The sequence below is a fragment of the Gossypium raimondii genome, chromosome 11 (assembly GCF_025698545.1).
Source record: "Gossypium raimondii isolate GPD5lz chromosome 11, ASM2569854v1, whole genome shotgun sequence".
Taxonomy (NCBI): Eukaryota; Viridiplantae; Streptophyta; class Magnoliopsida; order Malvales; family Malvaceae; genus Gossypium; species Gossypium raimondii.
This window is the reverse complement of record NC_068575.1, coordinates 11,006,040-11,033,289: the sequence shown is the minus strand read 5'-3', so window position 1 is coordinate 11,033,289 and position 27,250 is coordinate 11,006,040. Positions and strand designations below refer to the sequence as shown.

At 31.4% G+C, this 27,250-nt stretch overlaps 3 protein-coding genes across 3 annotated transcripts; all 3 read left to right on the top strand.

Annotated features, from left to right (window-relative positions):
• Positions 1–394: 394 nt before the first annotated feature.
• On the top strand, positions 395–11,436 carry LOC128034737 (uncharacterized). The gene is made up of 3 exons (XM_052623578.1): positions 395–670; positions 745–988; positions 11,264–11,436. Exons 1-3 carry the CDS (start codon positions 401–403, stop codon positions 11,434–11,436), a joined length of 687 nt encoding a protein of 228 aa, XP_052479538.1. The 5' UTR covers positions 395–400.
• Positions 11,437–16,107: 4,671 nt separating this feature from the next.
• On the top strand, positions 16,108–18,090 carry LOC105801240 (receptor-like protein EIX2). Its single transcript, XM_052623577.1, has 3 exons — positions 16,108–16,524; positions 16,575–17,496; positions 17,555–18,090. Exons 1-3 carry the CDS (start codon positions 16,108–16,110, stop codon positions 18,088–18,090), a joined length of 1,875 nt encoding a protein of 624 aa, XP_052479537.1.
• A 95-nt stretch (positions 18,091–18,185) lies between these two features.
• LOC128034736 (receptor-like protein EIX2) lies at positions 18,186–18,830 on the top strand. The gene has a single exon (XM_052623576.1). It carries the CDS (start codon positions 18,186–18,188, stop codon positions 18,828–18,830), a length of 645 nt encoding a protein of 214 aa, XP_052479536.1.
• The last annotated feature ends 8,420 nt before the right edge of the window (positions 18,831–27,250 follow it).

The window sequence follows — 27,250 nt, the reverse complement described above, 5'->3', positions numbered from 1 at the left end:
ATGGCAAGCACCTAGAAATTAGTTAGGTTTAGGGACAAAATGAATTTGAGTTGATTTGTTTACGTTATTTTATGTATCTAGTTTGTGAAACTTTTGTGGTGTTTGAATAGATTTTTGTATTGTACTAAATTTGTTGAATTATAATTTAATTTCTTTTCATTCAACATGTGTTATAATTTAAAATTTAGTATTGAGCTTTTGATTCATGATATTGAACTTAATTATAATTTTATAAAGTGTTCACCTTTTGATTCATGATATTAATAGTAATTAATATAATTTTTTATTTTTTCTTAAGATAATTATGTCAGGTGTTCCAGAATCAAATGCTTCTTCTCAAGCTTCTTGAGGAACCAAAAGAAAATGGGTTCCAGAAGAAGACGCATCATTGGTTTCCTGCATGGTGGACTTGCACAATGTTGGAACATTTAATGCTGATACCGGGTTCAAAGCCAGTTATTTAAATGAGTTGGAAAGAATGCTACAAAAGGTTTTACCAAATGCAATGTTGAAGGCGAAACCTAATATTGAATCGAGGATTAGGTTACTAAAAAGGGAGTGGTCAATCGTCTATGACATGCTTAATGGCCAAAACAATAGCGGTTTTGGTTGGGACGAGCATAGGCAGCTCCTTGTTGCTGAAGATGCGGTTTGGGACTCCTATTTAAAGGTAAGATTATTTCAAGTCTTTATTATCTTATTTTTACCAAACTTATAACTAATATGATTTCCTCATTTTTTTAGAGTCACAAAGAAGCCGCTCAATTCAGACATCGTACTTTCCCTTACTACGACCAGCTTACTACCATATACGCAAGAGATCGAGCAACTGGGAAAGATGCTCAAACAACTGATGATGTTCTTGAAGAAATAAATGATGAGGGTGTACCTACTACAGGTATGGATGAAGAAAGAAACTCATTCTATGACTGCGAAGCTAACATCTCTTTGGATGACATGGATGTTTTTGCTGCGGAGCCGCGACGAGGTAGAGACCAAGGGGGTTCCTCATCTTCAAACAATAGAAAGAAGAAATCTGATGCTCGTGATAATATGTCTTCTTCATTTGATGAGGCTGTCACTTTATTGGCCGAAAACATGCGGGCCATTGGCGATCAAATCAGTAGGAGTATTGCCTCCGATGCGGTAGTTTAGCAGAAGTCAGAAGAATTCCAGATCATCCAAGAGAAAGCTACAAATTTATATTCAGCCTTATGGGAAATTGAAGGTTTAACCGATGATGAGTGGTATCGAGCTTTGAGTAAAATTCCAGATCATCCAACTCAAATGCTCGTTTTCTTTAGTTTACCTTTCTGCTTGATTGGAATGGGTCAAGATTTCTTTCGACCATTAAAATCAATGTTCAAACTTTTGATGTTGTAAAACTATATAACATATGGATTATGATGTAGAATTTCATTTTCATCTAACATTTTCTTAATATAAGTTAATTATGTTTATGCGAATATAATTCTCAAGTTATATTATGATTTTAGTAAATTCATATAAGAACATTTATTATTAAGAATTTTATGAAATGATATATCATTATTAAATTATATTTAATATTAATTATTTTAAATTATATAAATTCATATAAGAAAATTTATTATCAAGAATTTTATGAAATTATATATCATTATTAAATTATATTTAATATTAATTATTTTAAATTATATAAATTCATATAAGAAAATTTATTATCAAGAATTTTATGAAATTATATATCATTATTAAATTATATTTAATATTAATTATTTTAAATTATATAAATTCATATAAGAAAATTTATTATCAAGAATTTTATGAAATTATATATTTTATTGAATTATATTTAATAATAATTATTTTAAATTATACAAATTCATATAAGAAAATTTATTAGTTATAATTATTTTAAATTTTATTAAATCATATATTTTAATTAAAATATATTTAATATTAATTATTTCAAATTATATTTTATAGTATCATATATTATGGTTTTAGTAAATTCATATAAGAATATTGATTATTAAGAATTTTATTAAATTATATTTTTAATTAAAATATAGTTAATAATAATTATGTTAAATTATATTTTATAGTATCATATATTATGATTTGAGTAAATTCATATAAGAATATTAATTATTAAGAATTTTATTAAATTATATATTTTAATTATAATATATTTAATAATAATTATGTTAAAATATGATTAAATTATTTATTATTGATATTAATAATCTTATTAAAATTTAAATAACAATAACAATAATCATTTACCCAAACAAAGTTATAATAAGGGTATTCTAGTCATTTTAGTTTTTTCCATTATACTATTACACCTCTATTCCATTCAACCAAACACAAGGATACTATTACGCCTCTATTCCATTACATTCAACCAAACAATTGATTTGCTATTACGCCTCTATTCCATTACGCCTCTATTCCATTACACCTCTATTCCAATACAGCGAACCAAACGTGTTGTTAGGGTTTCTGAAACCCTTCAGCAGTCGCCTCCGTACGTCCCCCCACACGTGCGCCGCTCCCACGTAAGCTTCCCCCACGTGCGCCTCGCCTCCAGCTGGCCACCCACCTGAAATAAAAACACAACAAACAGTAGCGAAAGCAAGAAAATAACAAAAAATGGCAGTAACAGAAACAATAATAGAGGATAACAACAAATAGGAATTTTGGTTATTTTTATTATCTCTTTTTTTGTTTTCATTTCGGCTATAAAAAGCTGATTAGAATGATGTAAAAAAAAAGGGAGATCAGCAAAAAAATTGTAAAAAGAAAATCAAAAGCAATATAAAAACAGTTTCCTAAAGGTGATGGGATTTTTCTTCATCTTTTCTTTCTTTTGATTTTTTTGTTTTACTTATTGAGTGTAAAAAAGAATAACAAAGAGAGAAAGAGATAAGATCTTACCCTTGTGCGACGTCGGAATCCTTGTTCACTCCGGCTAAATCAGAGTTAGAGGAGGTTCGAAACTATGAAGAGAGATGAGGGTGTTGTTGCGGCTGTTATGGTGAAGAAGGGCCAAAAGATTTCTGCCTAGGGTTTTGGTTTAGATTTTATAGAGTAAAAAACGATGTCGTTTAGGGCCTGCTTCAGTGGCCTTAAAACGATGCCATTTAGTAGCCGTCGATCCGCATGTTGACCCGACCCGAGGAGGATCCGCGTGTTTCGTGAAGATGGGTTATTTGTGCACGCGGTCCTTCCGCATTTTTAGCGCACTTAAATCCAGTCCTTTTATTTCTTTTTAAGTTTAATCTCTCATTTTATTTTTGTTTCATTTTAATCCACATTAAAGCGTTGCATTTTGAGGATTGGGAATATTTCCCTTTCGGTCCCTCATGTTATCCGCGCGCTGCACTTTAGCCGTTCTTTTATTTTTTTTAATTCTGTTTGTTACCCGTTTAATTTTGTTTTAATTTCAATTCAATCTTTGACCCATTATTTTATTTTATTTTATTTTTCTCTTTTAATTATGTTTCAATTCTAATTTAGTTTTTATTAGTTTAATTTTAAATCTAATTAGTTCTTATTTTTATATATTTATTTTTAAATATAGTATTATTTTAATATTTAAGCTTAACTATGTTTTAAATTTATCATTAGCATTATTTTAATATATAATATACTATTATTTTAAATTATCATTAATATTATTTAAATTTATCATACATCATAATTTAAAATTAATATATTTTGCCCATTCCAACCTTTTACATATTATTATATATCATTATTTACATGAAGTTTTTCACTCCCTATGTATTACTTATTTTAAATTAATATATGTATATTATTTTATATATTTTAATTTTCTTTTGTATAATATTTGCTTCAAAATTCATCTAAATACTATTATTTATGTAGTGTTTATTTTATTAACTTTATTTTGAATCTATCACAAACTCACATATATTGTTTATTTTAAAATTTTGTACGTATAATTTATTGATTATGATTTCTCCTCTTGCTATTAATTTTTAGTGTATCTTTTAAATTTGATTATTAATTCAATAAATTTTGAATGTTGATATTGATATTGACATAATGTATGATTGAGATTATTGTTGCTATGCTTGTTTGTATTTATCTATTGATTATTTGTTATTCATTAGTGTATGTTATTTACAAATTATCACTTCTCGTTGAACATTATCAGTCCATCGCGCTTTATTTTTCTCAAAAAGTTACGTTTAATATGGTTTAAGTTTTAAAATCATTCAAAAGTTTTCAAGATAACGCAATACTCGGCATTTGGAATATTTGAGAGGATTGAGCCCTAACGTATTGGGTTCAAATTTTCCTCCTTGAATCTAAATAATCGAGAATATTCTTTAATCAAAACACATAAAGAAAAAGCTCATTCTCGGGAACTCGATACGTTGTGTCCTAACGCATTGGATATAACATGTTGTTTTCTCGAGATGAGGATATTTCTAAAAAATAATAAAGGCAATATTCAATGTTTGGGATTTTGAGAAATTGTGCCCTCACTTATTGGGCTTAGATTTTTTCATCTGACTTAAACAATTGAATATCCTTTTAAATTTCATTGCATGAGTTTTTTAAAGGACAAGCTCATTTTTGAGGATGTGAAATATCATGCCCTAACCCATTGGGTGTGACCTTTTCTCTCTCCAAAATGAGAGGGTCTTAACATGTAATTTGATTTATACAAGTTTTTTAATACAAGGATCGTATTTTAAAATCTTTTCAAATTTTCGACACTAAGACATTAAATAATAAATTTGGTACCAATTTTGGGCGTTACGAGGGTGCTAACCCTTCCTCGTGCATAACCGACTCCCGAACCTATTTTCTCAAATTTCGTAGACCAAAATCGTTATTTTAGTAAATCAAAAAGTTTTATTAAAATCTCAAGGTGACTCGATCACACCTCAAAAAAAGATTGGTGGCGACTCTATTTTCGTTTTTTAAAGTCGACTCCCGTTTTTCAAAATAAAAAAATGGTTCCTTGTCGAATTTCTAACCACGTGACACGTGCTCGTAATTTAAGACTTTGACAACCTTGTGATCTGAAAATCCCAACTCAAATCAACGACCTTAACCGTGTGGGTCATTTAAATTAGATCATTGTCTCCCTTAACGGAATCCAACTAGCTTTTCCTACCTAAACACGTCAATTGTTTCACATGATTTTGAATATAGCATGGCTGACTCAACTTCCCAATTATACACTAAACGATTCCAACCCAACGCTTGCTTTTTGAATTGAAATCGAATCAACTTTAAAGGACAAATTTGTACTATCCCATATACCGGAGAGACAACGAATATCGAATTGCAAAGTATTTAGTGTGGGTTCATATCTCACGATTATTTTGTCGAAGCGATAATCAGACTAAGGCTAAAAAGGGGTTTAGTTAATCATGAAAAAAATCACGCTTGAAAAAAATGGTTTAAATGAAATTGTGGAAAGTGGAAAGGGGGGCTTGGAAGGCAAATAAGCCAAAAGAAAAAAAAATTGAAACTATAGAATAGTATAGATGCAAAAAGGAAAAATAAAAAGAAAAAAATTATTTAATTGCCATGAGCCAAATGCGTGTTTAATTGGCTATAGTCACTAGGTATTTATACACACTTCTAGTGCTAGATATTTCCTAAATATTATTACTAAATAAATCAAAATTTTAAAATCAAATTTAAACTAGAGATTAAATTTAAAATAATTACAAAATTTTAACAATATAAAATCCTCAAATCTTTATCCAACCACTTTTTTAAAAATCTTTGACCCTTTAATATTTATCCAACCATCTTTAAATCTTCAATCTTTCAATCAAGCCCTCCTCTTTACTTTTTGTTCTAATTTAGTTCATTTTTGTAAGAGTTTGAATTTAGCACACCAACTTCATTCCCGATAAGAAAAACTCTAATTTAATAGCATTTTATTCGATAATTAGCCAAAAATAAATATATTAAAAATACAAATTTATCTTGCTATCAAATTCCCCCTACTTAGCTTGTTTTTGTCCTTAAGCATGATATCCACTAAAAATAACTCGTCAATCCTTTTCAAAATCAAAACTCCTTTCCTAGTCAAGAATACTGCAAACAATTAGGTAAATAAAAAATAAACAATTGCTAAACTCGATCAATAAGCATTTTATAAAATCTCAAACAGTATGTCAAGTTTAACTATTTTACTAGATTTAGGCTTAATCAAACATGCGAAACGATCATACTCAATATATACTTTTATTTATATTTTTTATCTTTTATTTTTTTCCAAATATAGTCAAGTCTTTTGACGCAAAGTGAAATGACAACCCAATCACCTTACCCTGGTTACTCAACTTGACACGTTCTCTTTATTTATTTATTTTTTAACGAATTCGAGACATAATCAAACCTTTTGACACGAAACAAGATGACAACCCAAGAAACTCATCCCAGTTTCTCAATTTCACATGTCCCTAATCGATTTATTTCTCCTTTCTCAAGGCAGCTCGATTAGCGGAGTGTTACAAGTTTCGATTTGTCACCAAACCTTTTGACGCGAAATGATATGACTACCCAAGCACCTCATCCCGGTTACTCATTTTGGTCACGTTTTCGAATCATCACTCTTAACCAAGCTATTAGCAAATTTATTTATTTAAATGAGTACTTTCACTAGGCAAGTCGAAAAGAGTTAACAATTTTCATGAAATATTGACTAGCATAACATTTTCAATTCTACAAAATATTCATTGATCAATCAAGCAATAGTTATTCATGATTCAGATAGTTATTCATGATTCACCCACTTATTTAAATAAACTAAACATAAGAATTAGAGGTTTATTTCTGAAATGAATTAAGAAATTATTCTCAGCAAAACACATGCAAAGAAGAAAGTATGGCATGATGCCCTCCACTTAGCTCACATTGCCCACAATGTGCAAAAAGAATAATAAAAGTTGAGGCAAAGTGTACTGCCCGTGTATATTTAATGGGTCAGAGGATGGTGGGAGTGACTGCTTTGTAATATGTTGAGGATGCTTAAGATGTTGGCTTCCATTGTTCCGAGGTGAGCTTCAATGCGATGAAGTCGTTCTCTAGTAGCCGGATTGCGTCTTCGTCCATGCTCTTGGAAAATAACACGATCAAACAAATTAAAATAATACTTTATTTAATTCTCAAACTAAACTAGAATTTAAATTAAATTAAATAAATAAAAATAAATGTGGGTTTCCTCCCATAAAGCTCTTTTGTTTAATGTCGTTAGCTCGATTACTTGAAGATTTAGTCATTTGGCTCCTCAAAAAATATTTCTTCCACGACGTGTACTTGAAAATTCTCGTAAAAGGGTTTTAACCTTTAACCATTGACTTTAAAACATTTTTCAGATTCCTCGCTTTTAATTTCAACTGTGCGCCATGAGGAAATGGTTTAGTAATAACAAAATGACCAATCCATTTGGTTCGAAGTTTACTTGCAAAAATCCTCCGTGCGGGATAGTAAAGTAACACTTTTTGACCAATTAAAAATTATTCGCGAGATATTCTTTGGTCATGAAATGCCTTGGTTTTTTCTTTATAAATTTGGGCATTTTCATATGCGTTATGTCGGATCTCTTCAAGCTCTTGAATGTCTAATTTTTTATAATTACCTACGGCATCCAACTCCATATTACATCTTTTTACTGTCCAAAATGCCTTATGTACTAACTCCACAGGAAGATGACACAGTTTACCGAATATGAGTCGGTAGGGGGACATTTTTGTGGGTCCATTGTAAGCAGTGCGGTATTCCAACAATGCATCGTTTAAACATAAGCTCTAGTCCTTTCGATCTGGTTTCACGGTCTTCTCCAGAATCAACTTTATTTCGCGGTTCGAAACTTTTGCTAGACCATTTATTTGTGAGTGATAAGCCGTGGCCACACGTTGTGTCACCCCATACTTTTTCAATAGAGTATCAATTACCTTGTTGTAAAAATGAGTTCCTCGATCACTGATTAATGCTCTCGGTGTGCCAAACCTGCAAAAGATAGAGTTTGTTAGAAAATTCACTACAGTTTTAGCATTGGCATGACGGGTAGCTTTAACTTCTACCTGTTTAGATACGTAATCTACAACGAGAATAATATAAACACTATTAAATGATAAAACAAATGGTCCCATGAAATCGATGCCCCATACATAAAAAAATTTGCATACATGTATAGGTGTTACGGGCATATCATTTTTTCGGCTTAAATTCCCCACTTTTTGGCATTTTTCGAAAGTTTTCCAAAATAAATAAGCATCACGAAATATGTGTGATCAAAACAATACACATTTTAGTACCTTATGTGCAGTGCGTTTAGGTTTGAAATGCTGTCCACAATCATAAGAATGACAAAAAGATAGGATAGTTTGTACGTCGATTTTTGTGACACATCGTTGAATTACCTGATTGGAATAGTGTTTCCATAGGTATGGGTCCCAAATATAATATCGTGAGCCTCTCTTCATTTTTTTCTTTTTCATAACGTGATAAGTTGTAAGACACAAAACTTAAAGCGAGTTAATTTACCATATCTGTAAACCATGGGTAAACTGTCTATGCTGATAGTAGATTTTCATCTGGTAAGTCATCTTTAATAGCAGTGTCGTCTTTTGGAAAAGGAATTCGACTCAAATTTTCAACTACTAAGTTATCGCTTCCTGTCTTATCCTTAATCTTAAGGTTAAATTCTTGTAAGAGGAGAATCCATCGAATCAGCCTAGGCTTTGCCTCCTTTTCTTTGATCTTATATTTCAACGCTGTATAGTTAGAAAAAACGATAACTTTAGTGCCTAATAAATATGGTCTAAATTTTTCCAAAGCAAAAACAATGACTAATAATTCTTTTTCAGTAGTTGAGTAATTGCTTTCAGCATCTAATGTTTTAGAGGCGTAAGATCTGACGTGGGGTTCCTTCCCAATTCTTTTCCCAATGACAGCTCTTAAATTTTGGTTGCTTGCATCGCACATGAGCTCGAAAAGGTAATCGCAATTTGGTGGCTGTACTATAGGAGCTGAAACAAGCTTTTGTTTGAGAGTGTCGAACGCGTCTTTGCATGCTTGATCAAATTCGAACACTTTATCTTTTTGCAAGAGATTATAGAGCGATCATGAAATCTTAGAAAAGTCCTTAATAAAATGCTTGTAAAAACTTGCATGACTAAGAAAAGAACGAATTTCCTTCACAGTTGTGGGGTATGGAAGTGAGTTGATAACATCAATTTGGGCCTTATTGACTGTGATCCTTTCAGCGCAAACAATATGTCCCAAAATTAATCCTTTATTTACCATAAAATGACATTTTTCATAATTAAGAATTAGATTAAATTCTTGGAATTTTCCTAAAATTTTAACGAGGTTTGACAAATATTTTTTGAAAGAATTACGATATACTGTGAAATCGTCTATAAATACCTTAATTATTTTCTCAACATAGTTGAAAAATATACTTATCATACACCTTTGGAATGTGGCAGGTGTATTACAAAGTCCAAATGGCATTCGTCTATAGGTAAACGTGCCGAAGGGATATGTAAACGTTGTTTTCTTAGGTACCAGACTCTCCACCCATTTTGGACTCGAGTGAGAACTAAAACTCTTGTTGCATTTTGTATTATGGTCATACCAATTTTCTTAGGTACCATATGAATTTGGCTAACCCAATTACTGTTAGAAATTAAATAGATCATTCTGGCGTCTAATAGCTTTTGAACTTCCTCTTTTACAACCTCCATCATTTGCAGATTAAGGCATGTTTGAGATTCATTCTTTGGGCTTGCGTTTTCTTCTATTAGTATTCTATGCATACAAGTCGAGGGACTTAACCCTTTTATGTCAGGATCGTTCATTTGATTGCCCCTTTGTAGTCTCTAAAGACTCAAATTAAATTATCCTATTCCAATCTCAAAAGTTTACTGGAAACTATTACTGGTAAGGTGTTCTCATTACCTAGGTAGGCATACTTCAAGTGTTCCAGCCATGGTTTAAGCTTGATCTCTAGGGCTTGTAAAATAAAAGGCAACAATTTAGTTTTAGAAGGAGAAAGTTCAAAGTGTTTACCTTGGCTTCTAGGAAATTGAGGAGTCTTCAATAGAATAATGGTTTCTCGAATTGGTTCTTTGAACGTCATTAACTCTTCCAATTTATCCATCATTTTGAGGTCTAAACTCCTGCAAAATACTGTTTGTAACCCATCCTCTTTATGATACTCAAAATGAAATTTTGTTAATGGTTCAATAATATCAACACTAGAAATATTTGACATTGTGTTGGGTTGGCCAATCACCTCATAAACATTAAATTTTACCACCTCACCGTCGAATTCCATAGTGAGGGTTCCACTTTAAACATTAATCTTTCTACGTGCAGTATTTAGGAATGGTCTCCAAAGTAGAATATCAGAAGCATTTTTTAAGCAATCGTCTTCCATATCAATGATGTAAAAATCTGTAGGAAATATTAGTTCTTTTACCCTTATGAGGACATCTTCCAGCACCCCTTCTGGATATACACATGACCTGTCTGCCATTTGAATAATCACCCTTGTTTCTTTCAAAGGACTCATGTTTAGCAATTTAAAAATTGATAAAAGAATTACGTTAATAGATGCTCCCAAATCATACATAACTTTATTTATGCCAATATTTCCTATTTTGAAGGATATAGAAAACATACCTTGGTCCTTATACTTAGGCCGGATTATCCTTTATAGCACTATAGAAACGTTTTTTCCCACATTTACCCATTCGTTTCCATAGAGTTTCTTTTTGTTGATGCACAATTCTTTCAAAAATTTTGCATAGCGTGGAACCTGTTTAACTGCATCAAGTAAAGGAATATTGATTTCTACCTTCCGAAATGTCTTAATGATTTCTCTCTTCTCGTTCCTTTTTAATTTGGATGAGCCTTCCAGGGAATGGGGGTGGTACAATGAATGGTTTTTGTGGTGTTAGCTCTGTGGGAGTTGTTGGTTTGACTTTTTGTTCTTCGTGTTCGACGTTGTGGTCACGACTCGTGCCAGGCACTAGTTCTAACTAGTGTCAGGCGTTAGTTCTGACTCTGTTCCATCTTTTATGGTTATAGTAGTCACATTTTGATGTGGATTCGATTCAGTTTGAGACAATAGTTTTCCTTGGTTCTCCAAACGACTAATCGTGAGTGCTAGTTTATTGATTTGTTGATCTATTTCTTAGAAATGGGCTTTAGTCTTTTGTTGGAACTTTTCGGTCCTAACGGCTAACCTCTCTACTGTGGTTTCAAGAGATGGCTTTGAAGGTTGATATCGTTGAGGCGGAGGTGGTCTTGGTTGATACGGTTGATTGTATTGAGGGTTTGATCCATAGTTTAGATTTGGGTGGTCCCTTCACTCTGCATTGTACATGTTCGAATATGGATTATAACACCTTTGAGGTGGCACTGGAAAGTTCCCAATGACATCTACTTGTGTTATTGTGTCCATAAGTAAAATCGGACATGAGTCGGTAGGATGATCAGGCTTGGTACAAATCTTGCACAACTAAGCTGGATTTGTCTTTCCTGTAAGCATATTTTTAACCACATTAGTAAGCTCGTTAATCTTATTTACTAAGAAAGGAGTACTTAGCTCATGAACCCTTATCGAAGGTTCTATAGATAGTCGATACTATTGAGAATTCGCAACTATGGTTGAAATTAATTCCCTAGCTCATTAAGGAGTCATGTTCACAATTGCCCCTCTATTAGCGGCATTAATCATTTTCATTTCCATAGGGAGTAACCCCTCAAAGAAATATTGTAAGAGCGACTGTTCAGGCAGGCCATGTTATGTACAACTTACGCACAACTTCTTGTATCACTCCCAATATTCGTAGAGTGACTCTGTTTCTTTTTGCTGTATTACGACTATATTTTTTCTTAATTTGGCTACTCGAGCTGTTGGAAAAAACCTGTCAAGAAACAACCAAGACATATCAGTCCATGTATTAACAAATCCTAGAGGTAAATAAAACAGACATTCTCTAGTAGAGTCAGCTAACGAAAAGGGAAAAACTCAAAGTTTAATTTCATCCTCAGTTCCTCCTTTTGGTTTCATGTTTAAATAGACCATGTGGAATTCCTTCAGATAAGTGTAGGGGTTCTTGTTTTTCAAACTGTGAAAAGTAAGCAATAAATGAATTAATCTCGACTTTAACTCGAACAGTGTTTCACCCATCAGATAAATTATGCATAATGGTTGTTGTTTATCTGGTGCAACTGTAAGTTGGCATATAGTTTGATCTGTCATTTCGTTTGGTTCGTCGAATGAAAAAATATATTCAGTGCAAAATCCAACCTTGAAGTCGGGATATGGTCATTTACCACGTCGAATAGCTTCTCTTTGAAATGTTTGAGCCAACTTCTCTATTTTCGATTCAAATTCTAGAGTCACCGGTTCAGAACTAGTCATAAAGAAAAACAAAAAAAAAATAGAAAAATTTTTTCAGTCATTGACAACGGTGCCACAATTTGATGGGAGTCGAAACCACCAAATATAAATTCCTACAACAAAATAACACTAAATAATAGTATATATCAGTAGGATCGAATCCATAAGGACTGGTTATCCAATTTCACCTTTTCTCGTGACCAGAATTACTGTCGCAATCATAGTTGTGCCCACAACCTGTGCGTAGCAATGCTGAAAAATGAAAGGCGTTTTAGTTGATAAAGATAATAAAATAAATATGTAATGTAATAAAATGAAAACAAATTTGAAATTGTAAAAAAAAAAATTTAAGCAAATAAAATGAATGGGTAAATACAATATTTTAAAGCTTAGCCTTAGCCTCGATACACCCCGAACTTGAACCGATCCTTAAAGGAAGGTTTTTTCTTCCAACTGATAAGTTGGTTATAGCGGTCGAGGACGCCTCAAACCACCAACTTTTCCTCTTACAGTCGGTTTCGGTACAATAAGCAAATTGACCCTTGTCGAATTTCTAATCACGTGACATGTGCCCGTAATTTAAGACTTTGTCAACCTTGCGATCTGAAAAGCCCAACTCGAATTAATGACCTCAACTGCGCGGGTCATTTAAATTTGATCACTATCTCCCCTGATGGAATCTAGCTAGCTTTTCCTACCTGAACACGCCAATTTGTTCGCGAGATTTTGAATACAACATGACCGACTCAACTCCCCAACTGTACGCTAAATGATTCCAACCCAACATGCTCTTTCTGAATTGAAATCGAATCAACTTTAAGAGATGAATTTGTACTATCCCATATACTAGAGAGATAACGAATACTGAATTGCAAAGTATTTAGTGTGGATTCATATCTCACAATTATTTCGTCAGAGCGGTAATCTAACTAAGGCTAAAAAGGGGTTTAGTTAATCATGAAAAGAATCATGCTTGAAAAAAATGATTTAAATGAAATTGTAGAAAGTGGAAAGGGGAGGGGGCTTGGAAGGTAAATAAGCCAAAAGAAAAAAAATTGAAAGTGCAGAATAGAACAGACACAAGAAAGAAAAAAAAGAAAGAATTTTATTTAATTTCTAGGAGCCAAGTGCATGTTTAATTTGCCGTAGCCACTAGGTATTTATACACACTTCTGACGCTAAAATTTAGCTAGAATTTTCCTAAATATTATCACTAAATAAACCAAAATTTTAAAAATCAAATTTAAACTAGAAATTAAATTTAAACTAATTACAAAATTTTAACAATATAAAAAATCCTCGAATCTTTATCCAACCAATTTTAAAAAAAAATCTTCAACCCTTTAATCTTTATCCAGCCATCTTTAAATCTTCAATCATTCAATCAAGCCTTCCTCTTTGTTTTTTTGTTCCAATTTAGCCCCATTTTGTAAGAGTTTGAATTCAGCACACCAACTTCATTCCTGATAAGAAAAACCTAAATTTAATAGCATTTTATTCGATAATTAGCCAAAATAAATATATTAAAATACGAATTTATCTTGCTATAAAATTTGAAATACAATTTTTTTTCTAATTTTTTGAATCAAATCAATTTTTCTTACCCCTACATGTGGAGTTTAAAATTTCATCGACAATATACCAAATAATTTATCCATTAATATTATACTTGAGTGAAGTAAATTTTATATAAAAATCAAATTATTCTTGAAAGATTATTTTCAAAAATTATTTAAGCTTTTCAAAAGAGAACATCAATTTAGATAAAAATACTTATTTTCCAATTATCTGAATTTTTACTGTTCCGAAAACTGCATTATTGGGCTAGGAGAAAAATTATAGGTTCTGACAATATCTGCTCCTTTTAAGACAATGCTTAAAACTATCCATAACCCCTCTCAACTCATAAATAGGAGAATAATAGCTTCAACGCACTCGAATCCATGTCCTCCTATATTAACAATAATGCCCATGCCAATCGAGCTAAGGCTCAATCAACAAAAATCAACTTATTGAAACACCACTTATTATGTATTTTTGAAGGGTTTGGCACTATAATATTATTTTTTTATTTTTATATAATATTTTAAAAATAAAACAATTAAATACTAATAGAATATGACATTCTCATGATGTGGATGAAAAAGTTTTATGTAATAAATTTATAAAAATTGATATGAAAATCAAATATGACTTTGGTTAAAATGATAAAATTTAAGAAAGAGATTTTGAGCATTTGAGATCAAATTCCATCATATTCATGTATTTTTCTAAAATTGTATGTAAAAGATAAAATACCCTTGAATTTATATTTATTGTTTTATAAAAATTTTGAACTTTTGATAATTTCACAACTAATTAGAATCCTATTGAAAGTACATAAATTCAATGATCTATGTATGTAATATGTATTTTAATAAAGCCCAATATAAGTATTTGTGTATGTAATATGTAAACATAAAATTGTATCTTATCGATAATGATGTTTATTGTTTATTAAACTTGAATCAAATCAAAATGTCATTTCCATTTTATGGTTTATGTTCGGGGTTCGTAGATGTCCCTCCTAGTAATGTCATCTACAGGATTCAAACTTGGGTTTAGGGGTGTAAATGAATAGAATGTTTGATGAACTGTTTGTATAACGTTCATTTATGTTTATTTATTAAGCTAAATAAACGGGTATGAACAAAATTTTTATGTTCGTTTAATAAACGAACAAACACGAACAGAGGTGTGTTCGGTTCGTTTATGTTCATGAACAAGCTCGTCCATTGGCTCATTTATAAGCTCTTTTATTGACTCATTTATTTATTAATGATGTTTTCTTATAAAAATATAGAGCTGTAAATGAACAGAGCATTTGATGAACATGTTCATGTACATGTGTGTATTTATTGTTTGTTTGTTTATTATTTATTAACATTGGTCGTGAACATGTTCAATTATATGTTCGTTAACATGTTCGATTAAGTTAAATGAACATGTTCGTGAAAATTAAATAAACGAATAGGAACACATATAATTTTAAATAAACGAACATGAACAAAAATTTGAAATTCTTAACAAACTCAAACCGAACACGAACAAACTTAAAAATAAACAAACAAACATGAACAAATGTTCCTTACCATTACACTTAACCACTTGTTGATGAAATTTTTTATCTTAATAATTTTATTAGAAAGAAAATGTTTAATCTAAATCTCTAAATAAATATTTTTTCTTGAAAACTCCAAATAAACATTCAAATGTATAGAATTGAAGCTGAAGCTACTTTAATCTATCAAAATATGAAAAAATATTAGCAATGTATTTTTTTCTTCTTTTAACTTACTATATATATAAGGAAGAAAATATTAGCAAGTAAACAGACTATAAATCCATTTCCTTTTACCATATTTTTGTTTTACCTTACTCTAATTTTACTCTTCTTTTTCTCTCTTAATTAAATGGACATGCCGTGGGAGAGGGGCTTACTCCATTGACTTATGCTTTACTTGACCTCCTTGTCTAGTTTATTTCTATTAGTCAAAACAACGGAACACCAAATTTTTAACGCAACTAAACAATTCGCTTGAAGTGAGTCAATTGAATGCTTCTTGTGGAAATTTAGGGTGTTGGAGAACATTTTCATTTTAGCTTGCTGTCTATATATACTTGGAGTTGCTAGCAATGGTTGCTACTAAGACATTACAATCATGAGAACTGTTACAATCTCCTTACTTCCACTTCTTCTTGTCATTACGACTTTCTGTTTTGGTTTTTGCAATGGCAATGCCAACGTGCTTTGCATTGAAAGTGAGAGAGAAGCCCTTTTGAAGTTCAAGAATGATCTCATTGATCCTTCAAACAAGCTATCTTCTTGGGTTGAAGGTGGTGATTGCTGTGAATGGATTGGTGTCGTCTGCCATAACTTAACAGGCCACGTCCACCAACTACACTTGGCTGCTCCTTCTTCACCTCCTAATGATGATGCATCACTTGCTGAAATGGAAGATTACGAAAGATCAAAGCTAGGAGGCAAAATAAATCCTTCTTTGCTCGAGTTGAAGCATCTCAGCATCCTAGACTTGAGCAAAAACAATTTTAGCACCATGCAAATCCCGGGGTTTTCGGTTTATTGGGGAGTTTAACATATCTTGACCTCTCTCAAGCACAATTCCAGGGAGAAATTCCTCACAGCCTTGGGAATCTCTCAAAGTTGTATTATCTTGATCTTCGAGGTGATAATTGGTGGCCGAAGGATCTCGAAGCGAACAGTCTTCAAAGGGTTTCCGTACTATTTTTCTTGCAGTACCTTGATTTGAGTCATGTGGATCTTAGTGAAGCAACTGATTGGTTACAGGTAACGTTCAAACATCCTTCTTTGTTAGAGTTGCACTTGTCAGATTGCAATTTAGCAGATGATTCCTCTCCCATCAGTGTTAACTCTTCAAAATCACTAGCTGTTCTTGATCTTTCTTGGAACTACAACTGCTTATCTTCAATACCTATGTCGATATTCAGTCTTCATGGTCTTGTGTCCATTGATCTTGCTTCCAGCTCTTTGAAAGGCCCAATTCCAGACTACTTCGGGAACATCTCGTTTCTTGAAGTTCTTGATCTTAGTTTCAACAAATTCAATTCATCCATACCTGACTCCTTGTATAGTTTAAACCATCTTCGATTCCTTAGTCTTAGTTTTAATTACTTAGTAGGTAAAATTTCGAGTGCCATCGGAAACTTAAGCTCTCTTATTCACCTTGATCTTTCGTATAATATGCTGGAGGGAAGATTACCAACCTCTTTGGAAGATCTTTGCAATTTGAAGGAGGTGAATTTGTCATATAATAAAATTGATCAAGACATATCAGAAATCCTACAGAGTCTGTCCAGATGTAGTTTGAATTGCTTAGAGTCACTGAATTTGGGAACTAACCAACTTTCTGGCCTTTTACCTGATAAACTCGGGCAATTTAAGAATTTAGCTTACCTGTCCCTTGCTCAAAACAACATTTCTGGTCTAATACCTATGTCCATAGGAGAGTTATCATCTTTGAAGTCTATTGATGTTTCTGAAAATCAATTAAATGATACATTTCCTCCAAGTTTTGGACAATGCCAATTTAGAAACTCTTATAAGTTTTGGGCATAATGTGCTGGAAGGAGTTGTTTCAGAAACCCACTTTTCTAATCTCACGAGGTTGACAACTTTGTCGGCATCCGGAAACATGTTGAGATTTGAACCAAACTCAAGCTGGGTTCCCTCGTTTCAATGTGAAACTATCGAATTACATCGATGGCATCTTGGCCCAAGGTTTCCCCAGTGGTTAAAGTTCCAAAAGAAATTGTCCGGTTTAGATATTTCTCATGCAGGAATTTCAGATGTCATACCAACTTGGTTTTTGAATATTTCTGCTCAATTTAACTATGTAAATCTTTCCTCTAATCAACTTATTGGAGGGATTCCATACTTGAATGTACGAGAGACTCTTGACTTGAGTTCAAACCGATTGACAGGTCCATTGCCAAGAGTATTCCCAACCTTAGAAGATTTAATTTTGTCAAATAATTCATTTTTAGGATTCCTTTCTGAATTTGTTTGCAACTCATCAGAACAAAGATGGATGAGAATTCTTGACATTGATACAAACCTTCTTCCGGAGAAATTCCAGATTGTTGGAATCGTTGGCAGCAAGTGACGTACTTAAATTTGAGAAACAACAATTTGATAGGGAAAATCCCACTTTCTTTGGGGTATAAAAATCTATAAGTGCTAAACCTTCGAAGCAATAGCATGTCTGGGGAGTTACCATACACATTGCAAAATAGTACGAGTTTGATCATTCTTGATCTTAGTGAATATTATTTCAGTGGAAGTATACCGGAATGGATTGGTGACAAGCTCTCAAATCTTATAGTTCTAAGTCTCCGCTCAAATAACTTTGATGGTCATATTCCTCATAAAATTTGTGCTGGTCGCTCTCTTCAGAACTTGGACCTTGCCCAGAACAACATTTCAGGAGCTATTCCAAAATGTTTTAATAATTTTAGTGCAATGGCAACAAAAAACAAAAGCTCTGGCGACCTTGAGATTTGGACTACCTTCCAGAGTAATGTATTTCATTTGAGCGCATTATTGGTGCTGAAAGGACGAGAGGATGAATACAGCACCACATTAGGACTTGTTACCAGCATAGATCTTTCAGTTAACAGTCTCACAGGAGAGATCCCCAAAGAAATTGGAAACCTCATCGGACTACGGTCATTAAATTTGTCAAGGAATCTCTTAATAGGAAATATACCAGACATCATTGGCAAGTTGGAGTTACTGGAGTCTCTTGATTTGTCAATGAATAGACTGTATGGTGAAATCCCTTCAAGTTTCTCTAATTTGAATTTCTTGAATCACTTCAACGTGTCCTACAACAACTTGACATGACAAATCCCAACAAGCACTCAGCTTCAAAGCTTTGAAAACTCTTCTTACATGAGCAATCATCTTTGTGGTCCTCCGGTCATAAAAAACTGCAGCACAAATGGTGTTCCAACTGATGTTACAAATAATGGAGGTAGCAATGAAGGAAGTAATGGGCGTTCTAAAGTGAATTGGCTTTATGTAAGCATAGTTCTTGGCTTTGTAATGGGATTCTGGGCTGTAGTTGCTCCTCTATGTTTCAATAGGTCTTGGAGGCATGCATATTATCAGAAGCTGGACAATGTTGGTAATAAGTTGTATGTGTTTTGGGCTACTAGGCGCATGTAGTTAGATGTAAAAAAAATGTAGAACTGATGTTTGTATGTGTTTGCAGTTAATTATATAGGATTATGATATCAAATTTATCAAAATAACACATATTAAAGGAAATTACATGAATAAATTGATCCAAACCTTTGACTTTAGATTTAATTGATTCATGCATTTCTTTTTGCAAGAATAAATGGAATTTACAGTTTGTATAATTTTTTCAGGATGAAAGTTTGTTTTGATGCTTAATTGTATTTCATTAATGAAGATGTGATTGAGTTAAAAGAGTGGAATTTCATAAGTTTTGTTGGGTGAAAATTTATTTATTTAGGGATGGATTGTATTTCGTTTCTCTATTAAAAAAATGAATAAATGAGCTTTTATGTGTTTCAAAGGTGTAAATTAAATTAGTTCATCCATAAAAAATTTTTTGTGTTAAATGATGATGTGGACATGCTGAAAATTATTTTTATGGGTAAACTATAAAATGGCCATCTAACTACGCCTTTTGTTCTATTTTGGTCACCCAACTATTACTTTTTTTATTTAATCACTAAATTTTTGAAATTAAATATTTTAGTCCTCCTGAGCTTATGTGGGCTTTTTTTTTTAGTCTAGTAACAAAATTAGCCCTCTAATGTTTACATATTCTATCAATTTGATCTTAAATATAAAAAATTTCAACAAATTTAGCTCTCAATGTTTACAAAATTTTTCATTTTAATTCTAATTCTAAAAATTTAATAAATTTGACCTCAACATTTACAAAATTTATCAATTTAGTCTTAACTCTAATTTAAAAAATATCATTTTTAGCCCTTTATAACCTACCGGCTAACCCATGTGAGATATTAAAATAAGAAAAAAGAGTCTCTTGCAAAAAAACTCTAAAAAGTCGGGATAAAACACAAAAGTTTAAGATCCAAAAGAAAATAAAAGCATTAAAAATGTTATTTGTTTGGGTAGTAATGCAACAAATTATTCCAGATAGGTTCCAAATCAATTGGTTTGATTTAGTATGAAGTCTAAATTATAGAAAAGGAAATTGTTGCAACTGACTTGAAAGAGTGTACTCTTTTTCTTATTTTAATATTTAACATGGGTTAACCAATGGGTTATAAAAGGCTAACATTGATTTTTTTAAAATACATATTTTCTATTTTTAGAGTTAGGACTAAATTGATAGATTTTGTAAATGTTAAGGGAAAGTTTATTGAATTTTTAGAATTAGAACTAAAATGAAAAATTTTGTAAACAATGAGGGCTAAATTTATTGAATTTTTATATTTAGGATAAAATTGATAGAATATGTAAACATTAGAGGGCTAATTTTATTACTAGACCAATAAAAAGCCCACATAAGATCAAAGTAACTAAAGTATTTAACTTTGAAAGGTTTAGTGACTAAATCGAAAAAATTAGTAGTTGAGTAACCAAAATAGAACAAAAGACATAGTTGGGTGATCATTTTTATAGTTGACCCATATAAAAATATTTCATCATGTCCACATCATCCTTTAATAGATGGATAAATTCGCACGTTTTGAAATGTATAGAGATTAATTTATCCATTTCTTCGATAGAAGGGCTGAAATGCAACCCACTGCTAAATATAAAGGCTTCCATGATACTTTTACTTTTTCTGCTTGACATTTAATTTGAAATTCTCTCGTTTTTATTAAATAATAAGTCAAACATTATATAATTTAATTAAATTCTACATATGCCACGTTGAGTATTTACTTAATAAATATAAATTCTTTATTTTGGAATAGCAATACAAATATTGTGTTTCTGCTAAAATACTAATATTTTATTCACACTTTGTTTCTCGTTTATGGAAGAAGAGGAGACTGCTTTTCATCAACTAACTAAAGAAATCTATTATTGAGAGTTAAAACCAAATTACAATTCTAGTGGTCCTTTAATCCCATTTCTTTTTCATTCTATTTATTCACTTTTCTTTTAAGATTTTGGGTTTTATCAAATTGGGCTTTGGGATAGGATATTTGCTAATTAATAATAAATATATATTTTTAAAATTTTATTGTTGCTAATAACCAAACATAGATTCTTGATCTAACCCTAATCATTTTGAAGGTCTAAAGCATCCCTATCAAAATTGGGGAAGAGGTTCCAATCAAATCTTTCTTAAAATGTAGAGTTTTTAATTTATGCAAAAGTAATAATTTTGTTATAATATTTGGAACCACATCCAAAATCAATATGGTCAAATAGTTGTTTAAGTATACATACACTTATTTAGGTTCATTTTGGATGTATGTTCTTAGGATTTTTATAAATTTATTAATAATATTTATGTTTTTCTCATTAAAAATATATAAAGGTTGGTCAACCAATAAAAAATCAATCATTTATAAAATCATCTTCAGCAGCAAAGTCATTAGCATGACCAATAAAAGGATAGGTCTCGAAACTTGGGGCAACAATCAAGGAAGTCATTTCATCAACTTCATGTGTTGCATTCACAGTACACACATTTTGCCCTCATCAATAGTTGGGTTTATAGGGTTGAAACTCCCCCTGAGAGCATGCATCACCAATCACCTTGAATCATCAAATCATCACCATGCACTATGCACCATAAGGCAGTTTGCTGCTGTTATAATCTCCCCCTTTTTGGCAGAGATGCCAAAGAAGCTTCTTCTCATTTATGATCTTCTTTAAATCGTCTCAACAGAGTTCATAAACATCCAATAAATTAGAAAGGATTAAGAACAAACCAAGTGCAACAGCTATAACACCTCAATATCCAACCCAATTGTCAGGCCCGAGCTATAAGGTGCCACATTCATTGCCGGAGCAACTACAATCAAATTACATTCAATTACCAACCGTTAAACATTCAAATATAACTAAAACATGTGTATAAGATGATACATAACCATTTTTGGGTCTTATACAAGCTTACGAAAGCTTTTTTACTAACCTGAGGTCATAATATGACTAAATTGTAAGAAGTTCAAAATTTTGGGTTGACATTGTGACGTAGGGGGTTCCTCGTCGCGACACAACTCTCTGTTTTGTGCTCATCATGACCTCTAATGAACGTCTTCCTAACATGATTTTTTGGTTTCATATCGTCACAACATTGGGAGTACATCGTCGCTACGTGACTCACTATTTTAGAAATGGATCAGTTTGAAACAAGTTTAAAAGACCTGTAATAATCATATAACATCTCATTCACAACCAAAACCACATCATTTCAATAGCATATGAGGAAAAAATACCCAAAATGATACTTCAAAATGACATTAAGTAACAAAGTTCTAAATTTGACCATTTTTTATACAAATCAACTTAGACCTAGGTATATGCCATTTACAATCGAAAGAGTACTTTACAAACTTTGTTGAGTCAAAAACGATAGTCTAGATGTTGGCTTCAATTTTCCTAGGGCTTCAAGAGACACCTAAACCTGCATACGGAGAAAACAAATCATACCATGAGTAATAGGACTCAGTGGTACTTCCATGATTCAAGATATTACAATTTAGTACCAAAAGCATAACATAAGGCATAGAAACTCTAATGTAACCTACATATATCCATATATATGTACATGAAAATGTGTATAACTCATTGGGCAAGTAAGTTTACTTAACCTTTTAACATTATCATTCATTTTGCACATTTACTAATAAAATTTCAATTGCATACATAAACAAGGCATTAATTCAATCAATCTATTGTGATTTATTTCGTTACTTACCTTATACTTACCACTTAATCCGTTTCTGGAGTCTACTGACTCATCCACATTTGGTTCGGCCTCTAAGGCTCGATCCCTTTTTGCTTTGAATAAAAAGATGCTTACTTTCTATTTCAAATTCATATATGCACATATTAAAAAATTTGAGCACCTTATTAGTTCATTTCAATATAAACAGTCAAACTTATTATTTTTAACCCCTATTAATACAACTCGGACTCGGATAGATACATGGATTGTCCAACCAACACACCGAACTGGTATTGAAGTACATTAATAGAATAACTGAGTAAGGGAAATTGGCACATAACGTGCATACTGGCGCTTGAAGCATATTCTGGCACACTAAGCACATACTAGCACACGAAGTGCATCTTAGCGCGTAAGCGTATAAACTTGTACATAATCTAATCCAACTCAACCCGACTAGTAGGGTATTAAAATTCAATTCATATTCCATATTCACAATTTGTCATCAATCTATCATGTAAAATAACATATTTAAACTCAATTTTATATCAATTATCAGATATCAATTAATCATACAACTGTCTATTCTATTCAATTTACTCCCTATTTCGATATATATAATCTCAACATAACAATTCAACCAAAACATTTCATATTATTGCAATGGAATCATCCCAATAACTCATTAGTCAACAATCATATATACAAAATCAAAGAATTCTATCTTGAATCATAAAAGCACGAACTAAGGTTTCGCGCGTCACTCATCGAAGATTTTTGTTTTTCTTTTCACTCTTGGTTGCTTGGTATTGTTGATAGCTACGAATAATCTTAAAACATATCAAATTATCAAATTCCAGCCAAAAAATCATTAAATACTAAATTCTAAATATTTTACAATTTATTCAATTTAGTCCATAGAACTAGGACAAGCATAACTATCAAAGTAGGGCTTCAGATTAAAATCTAATTTTACCAAAACTCATTACGTACCCTCTATTTATATCCTTACCAACAGTTCATGACAGTTTTTCATTGTTTTCAATTTGGTCCATAATGTACAAAACTAACAATTAAGCTTTACAATTTAGTCTTTTTCGTATACTAAGCTTAATTTCTAACAATTTAACACCTAAATTATTCAATTCTCAACCATGAAAGCTTTCTAAAACTTAAACAGTTTCACAAAGTGGTACATGGGTTAGCTAAATCAAGCTTCCATGATTCAATTTCCCTAAAAATTAAAGAAAAATGGCTATTGAAATTAAGGCCAAAAAGCTTGAAAACCCTACAATGGCGTCCTCCCATTTTGTTTCGAAGTTTTGGATGGTTGGAGAATATGAAATTCTTCTCTCCTTCCACTTATTTCATATATATATACTTAATTAAAAGTTAATTAGTTTAAACGATCATGTTTTAGTTAATTTAAACTTTAATTATGTAACATGTTTTTAGTAGTGTCAGAAATAGTGGTTTCGGGACCACAATTCCGACGAGTGAGTTAATATTTAATGCTTATTTAATGTTTATAGGATTATTTTAAAATCGCATAAAATTTTTATTAAGAAATTGTAATGTTTAACTAGTTAATTAAGTAAAATGGGCTAAATTGTAAATGGGCGTAAGTTGAATTCTATTAGATAAAAGAATTGAATAGCTATGAAAATTTTAAACTAGTGGACATAGATGGTAATTAAAACATATTTTAAGATAGTGGATTGTGATGAGAAGGTTTTTGTGTGATTTGAATAGTTTTTAAAGGTTAATTGTGTAATTTAATAATTAAATTATAGGTTTAATAAAACAAAAGCTAAAAGAAAATTTAGATCATTTTCTTCATTGCCTCATCAAAATCGAATACACCATTAGAGAAGGAAACAAGTTTCGGCTAGCTTTGGTTTCTTTGCATGGTATGTAAAATTGTCCCGTTTTTAATGATTTTTTATGTTTTGAGCTTGTTTTAGCTTAATCTACTTGGTCCGGGGGTTAATTTGAAAAAGAATTTAAGTTTGAGGGACTTGCTTGGATTGAGTTTGAATGTGTTTTAATGTAAATTGGTAGATTAATAAACTTGGTTGTTAAATAAACTTGTTTGGTTAAGAGATTTTTAGTGATTTTAATATTAAGTATTAAATTGCTGGAGGTGTAAATCCATTGGTGTTAATGTGAAAATTTTGGTATAAAAATGGGCTGTATAAAATCCCTAGTAATATCAGTTAGTATGATTTTGGTTTTAAAATGGTGAAATTGCAAGTTAAGGGTTTAGGGACTAAATTATTTAAAAGTTAAAATATTAGGAGTAAAATTTTAAATAATGGTGAAAGGAGTTATAAGTTGGAATTGGTTGTTTTAAGCTATTTGAAATATGTAATTGAATGAAATTCATCAAAGCACAAATCAGCCGGATTTAGATTGAGGAAAGGCTAAAGTGGTGGAGTAGTCATTGGCCTCGGTTTTTTTTTTTTTTTGCAATTGCTTTGTCGAGGTAAGTTTGTGTTTCATTTTAAAATGTTACAATTGAATTGATAAGATTATTTAATAATTTTATTTGTATCTATGTAATTATACTTTAATAGATGAGATTACTATAAATTATGGAAAGGAAAGGATCGAGACCAAAATACCCCACGGTAAGGATCGAGACCAAAATACCCCACGGTATTACACTTGAAAAGGAAAAGACCATGGTTGAAAGACACCATGGCACCATATTCGCTAATTTCAAATTCTTGAAAAGGTTGAAAAGGATACATCTGAAACGAATATCTAATGAAAATGTTGAAAAGGATATATCCGAAATGAATATCTATCGAAAAGGTTGTTACCCTAAAGGGTTAACAAATGAAAAGGATGTGTTGAAAAGGAATTATGGTATGAACCATTTTAATAGAGGTTTATATGTGATTTTGAATTAGTTATGTATTTAGTTACTAACTTGTGATGTTGTGTATAGGAATAATTATGCATATAGAGATTTTAATTCTTGATAAGTTAATCATGAATTAAATACTTGGTAAGTTTGAGTTCTCTTAGAAGAACTTACTAAGCATTGTTTGCTTATGTATTTGTTTTTTTTCCCCTTATTTTGTAGATCATCGGAAGCTTGATTGGTTGGAACATTATGGAGTCTTATCATACTATCCAAGAATCATTTTGGTAGTTTTTAGTTATTTTGAGCTATGGTTATAAATGGCATTTATAGGGTTAATGTCATTTATACTTTTGTGTGTTTTGGTTACTTTTGTAAATGGTTGTTGTAATAGGCCAATTTAGCCCGGGCTCACCAAAAAAAAACCCAAAATAATAAAACAAAGTCCAAGTCCAGTCCAAAATTATATCATTTGGCCCGATCGGAATGGCCCATTACTTGAAAAGGTTGAAGGTCCATCTACAAGCTTGACGCATATGGAAACATAATCTTCAAGGATATGCAATCTTAGATATGATATGCAATCTTAGAAGATATGATTTTGTAATCTTAGAGATTTAATTTGTAGATACCCTTTAATCTTAGCCGTTGATGTAATTGATCTGTACCATTGGATTTGGGGAGGCTCAACTATAAATAGAGGTCTCTCCCTTCATTGTAAAGATTGGAGTTGGGAGCAATAATAATTCTTAAGAACATTCACTCAAATTTCTCCCTCTCTTGCGTTCTTATTTTCTGTGGCTTGTTCTTATTTTGTTCCTCGTTCATCTTTGTTTCTTTTTAAGTTGCTTTCATTTGAGTTGGATTTTGGTGGAGGAATTTCGTTGAATCTTCATATTGTGAGAGTTAGACTTTTTTATTTATCCATCAACTTTCTTATTTACATATTGTTCATTCATTTAACCATTCTTATCATTCTTTTATTTTCTTCCATTAATTATATACTTTATTTGTTTTTTAATATTATGTCACACATGTTGTTTATTTTTTAAAAACTCGTGTTATAAATCATCCATTTTAAATTGTTTAATTATTTGCTTTAACTTTTTTCCATATAATTCATTGCCGTTTTTTTATCAAAGTTTTTATGCATCGTTTTAATATTGCGTCAATTTTTCCCAATTTTAAAAAAGAAAACTTTCAAAAATTAGGCAACATTCGGCACTTTGGAGCTTTGAGAAAATCGTGTCCTAACTTACTGGGTTTCAATTTTTTGATCCAAATAACCGAATATCCTTTTTAAACTTTAATGCATGAGACAAGCTTAGTTTCGAGGGTTAAAATGTCGTATCCTAACTTATTGGATGTGACATCTTATTACTTCGGGACAAGGAGGCCTTAACATCAGATTCAATTTGTTCAGGTTTTTAAAGAGGATCATATTTTAAAATCTTTGCAATTTTTTGACATTAGAACGTTAATTAATCAATTAGGTAACAAATTTTGGGCATTACGAGGGTGCTAATCCTTCCTCGTGCA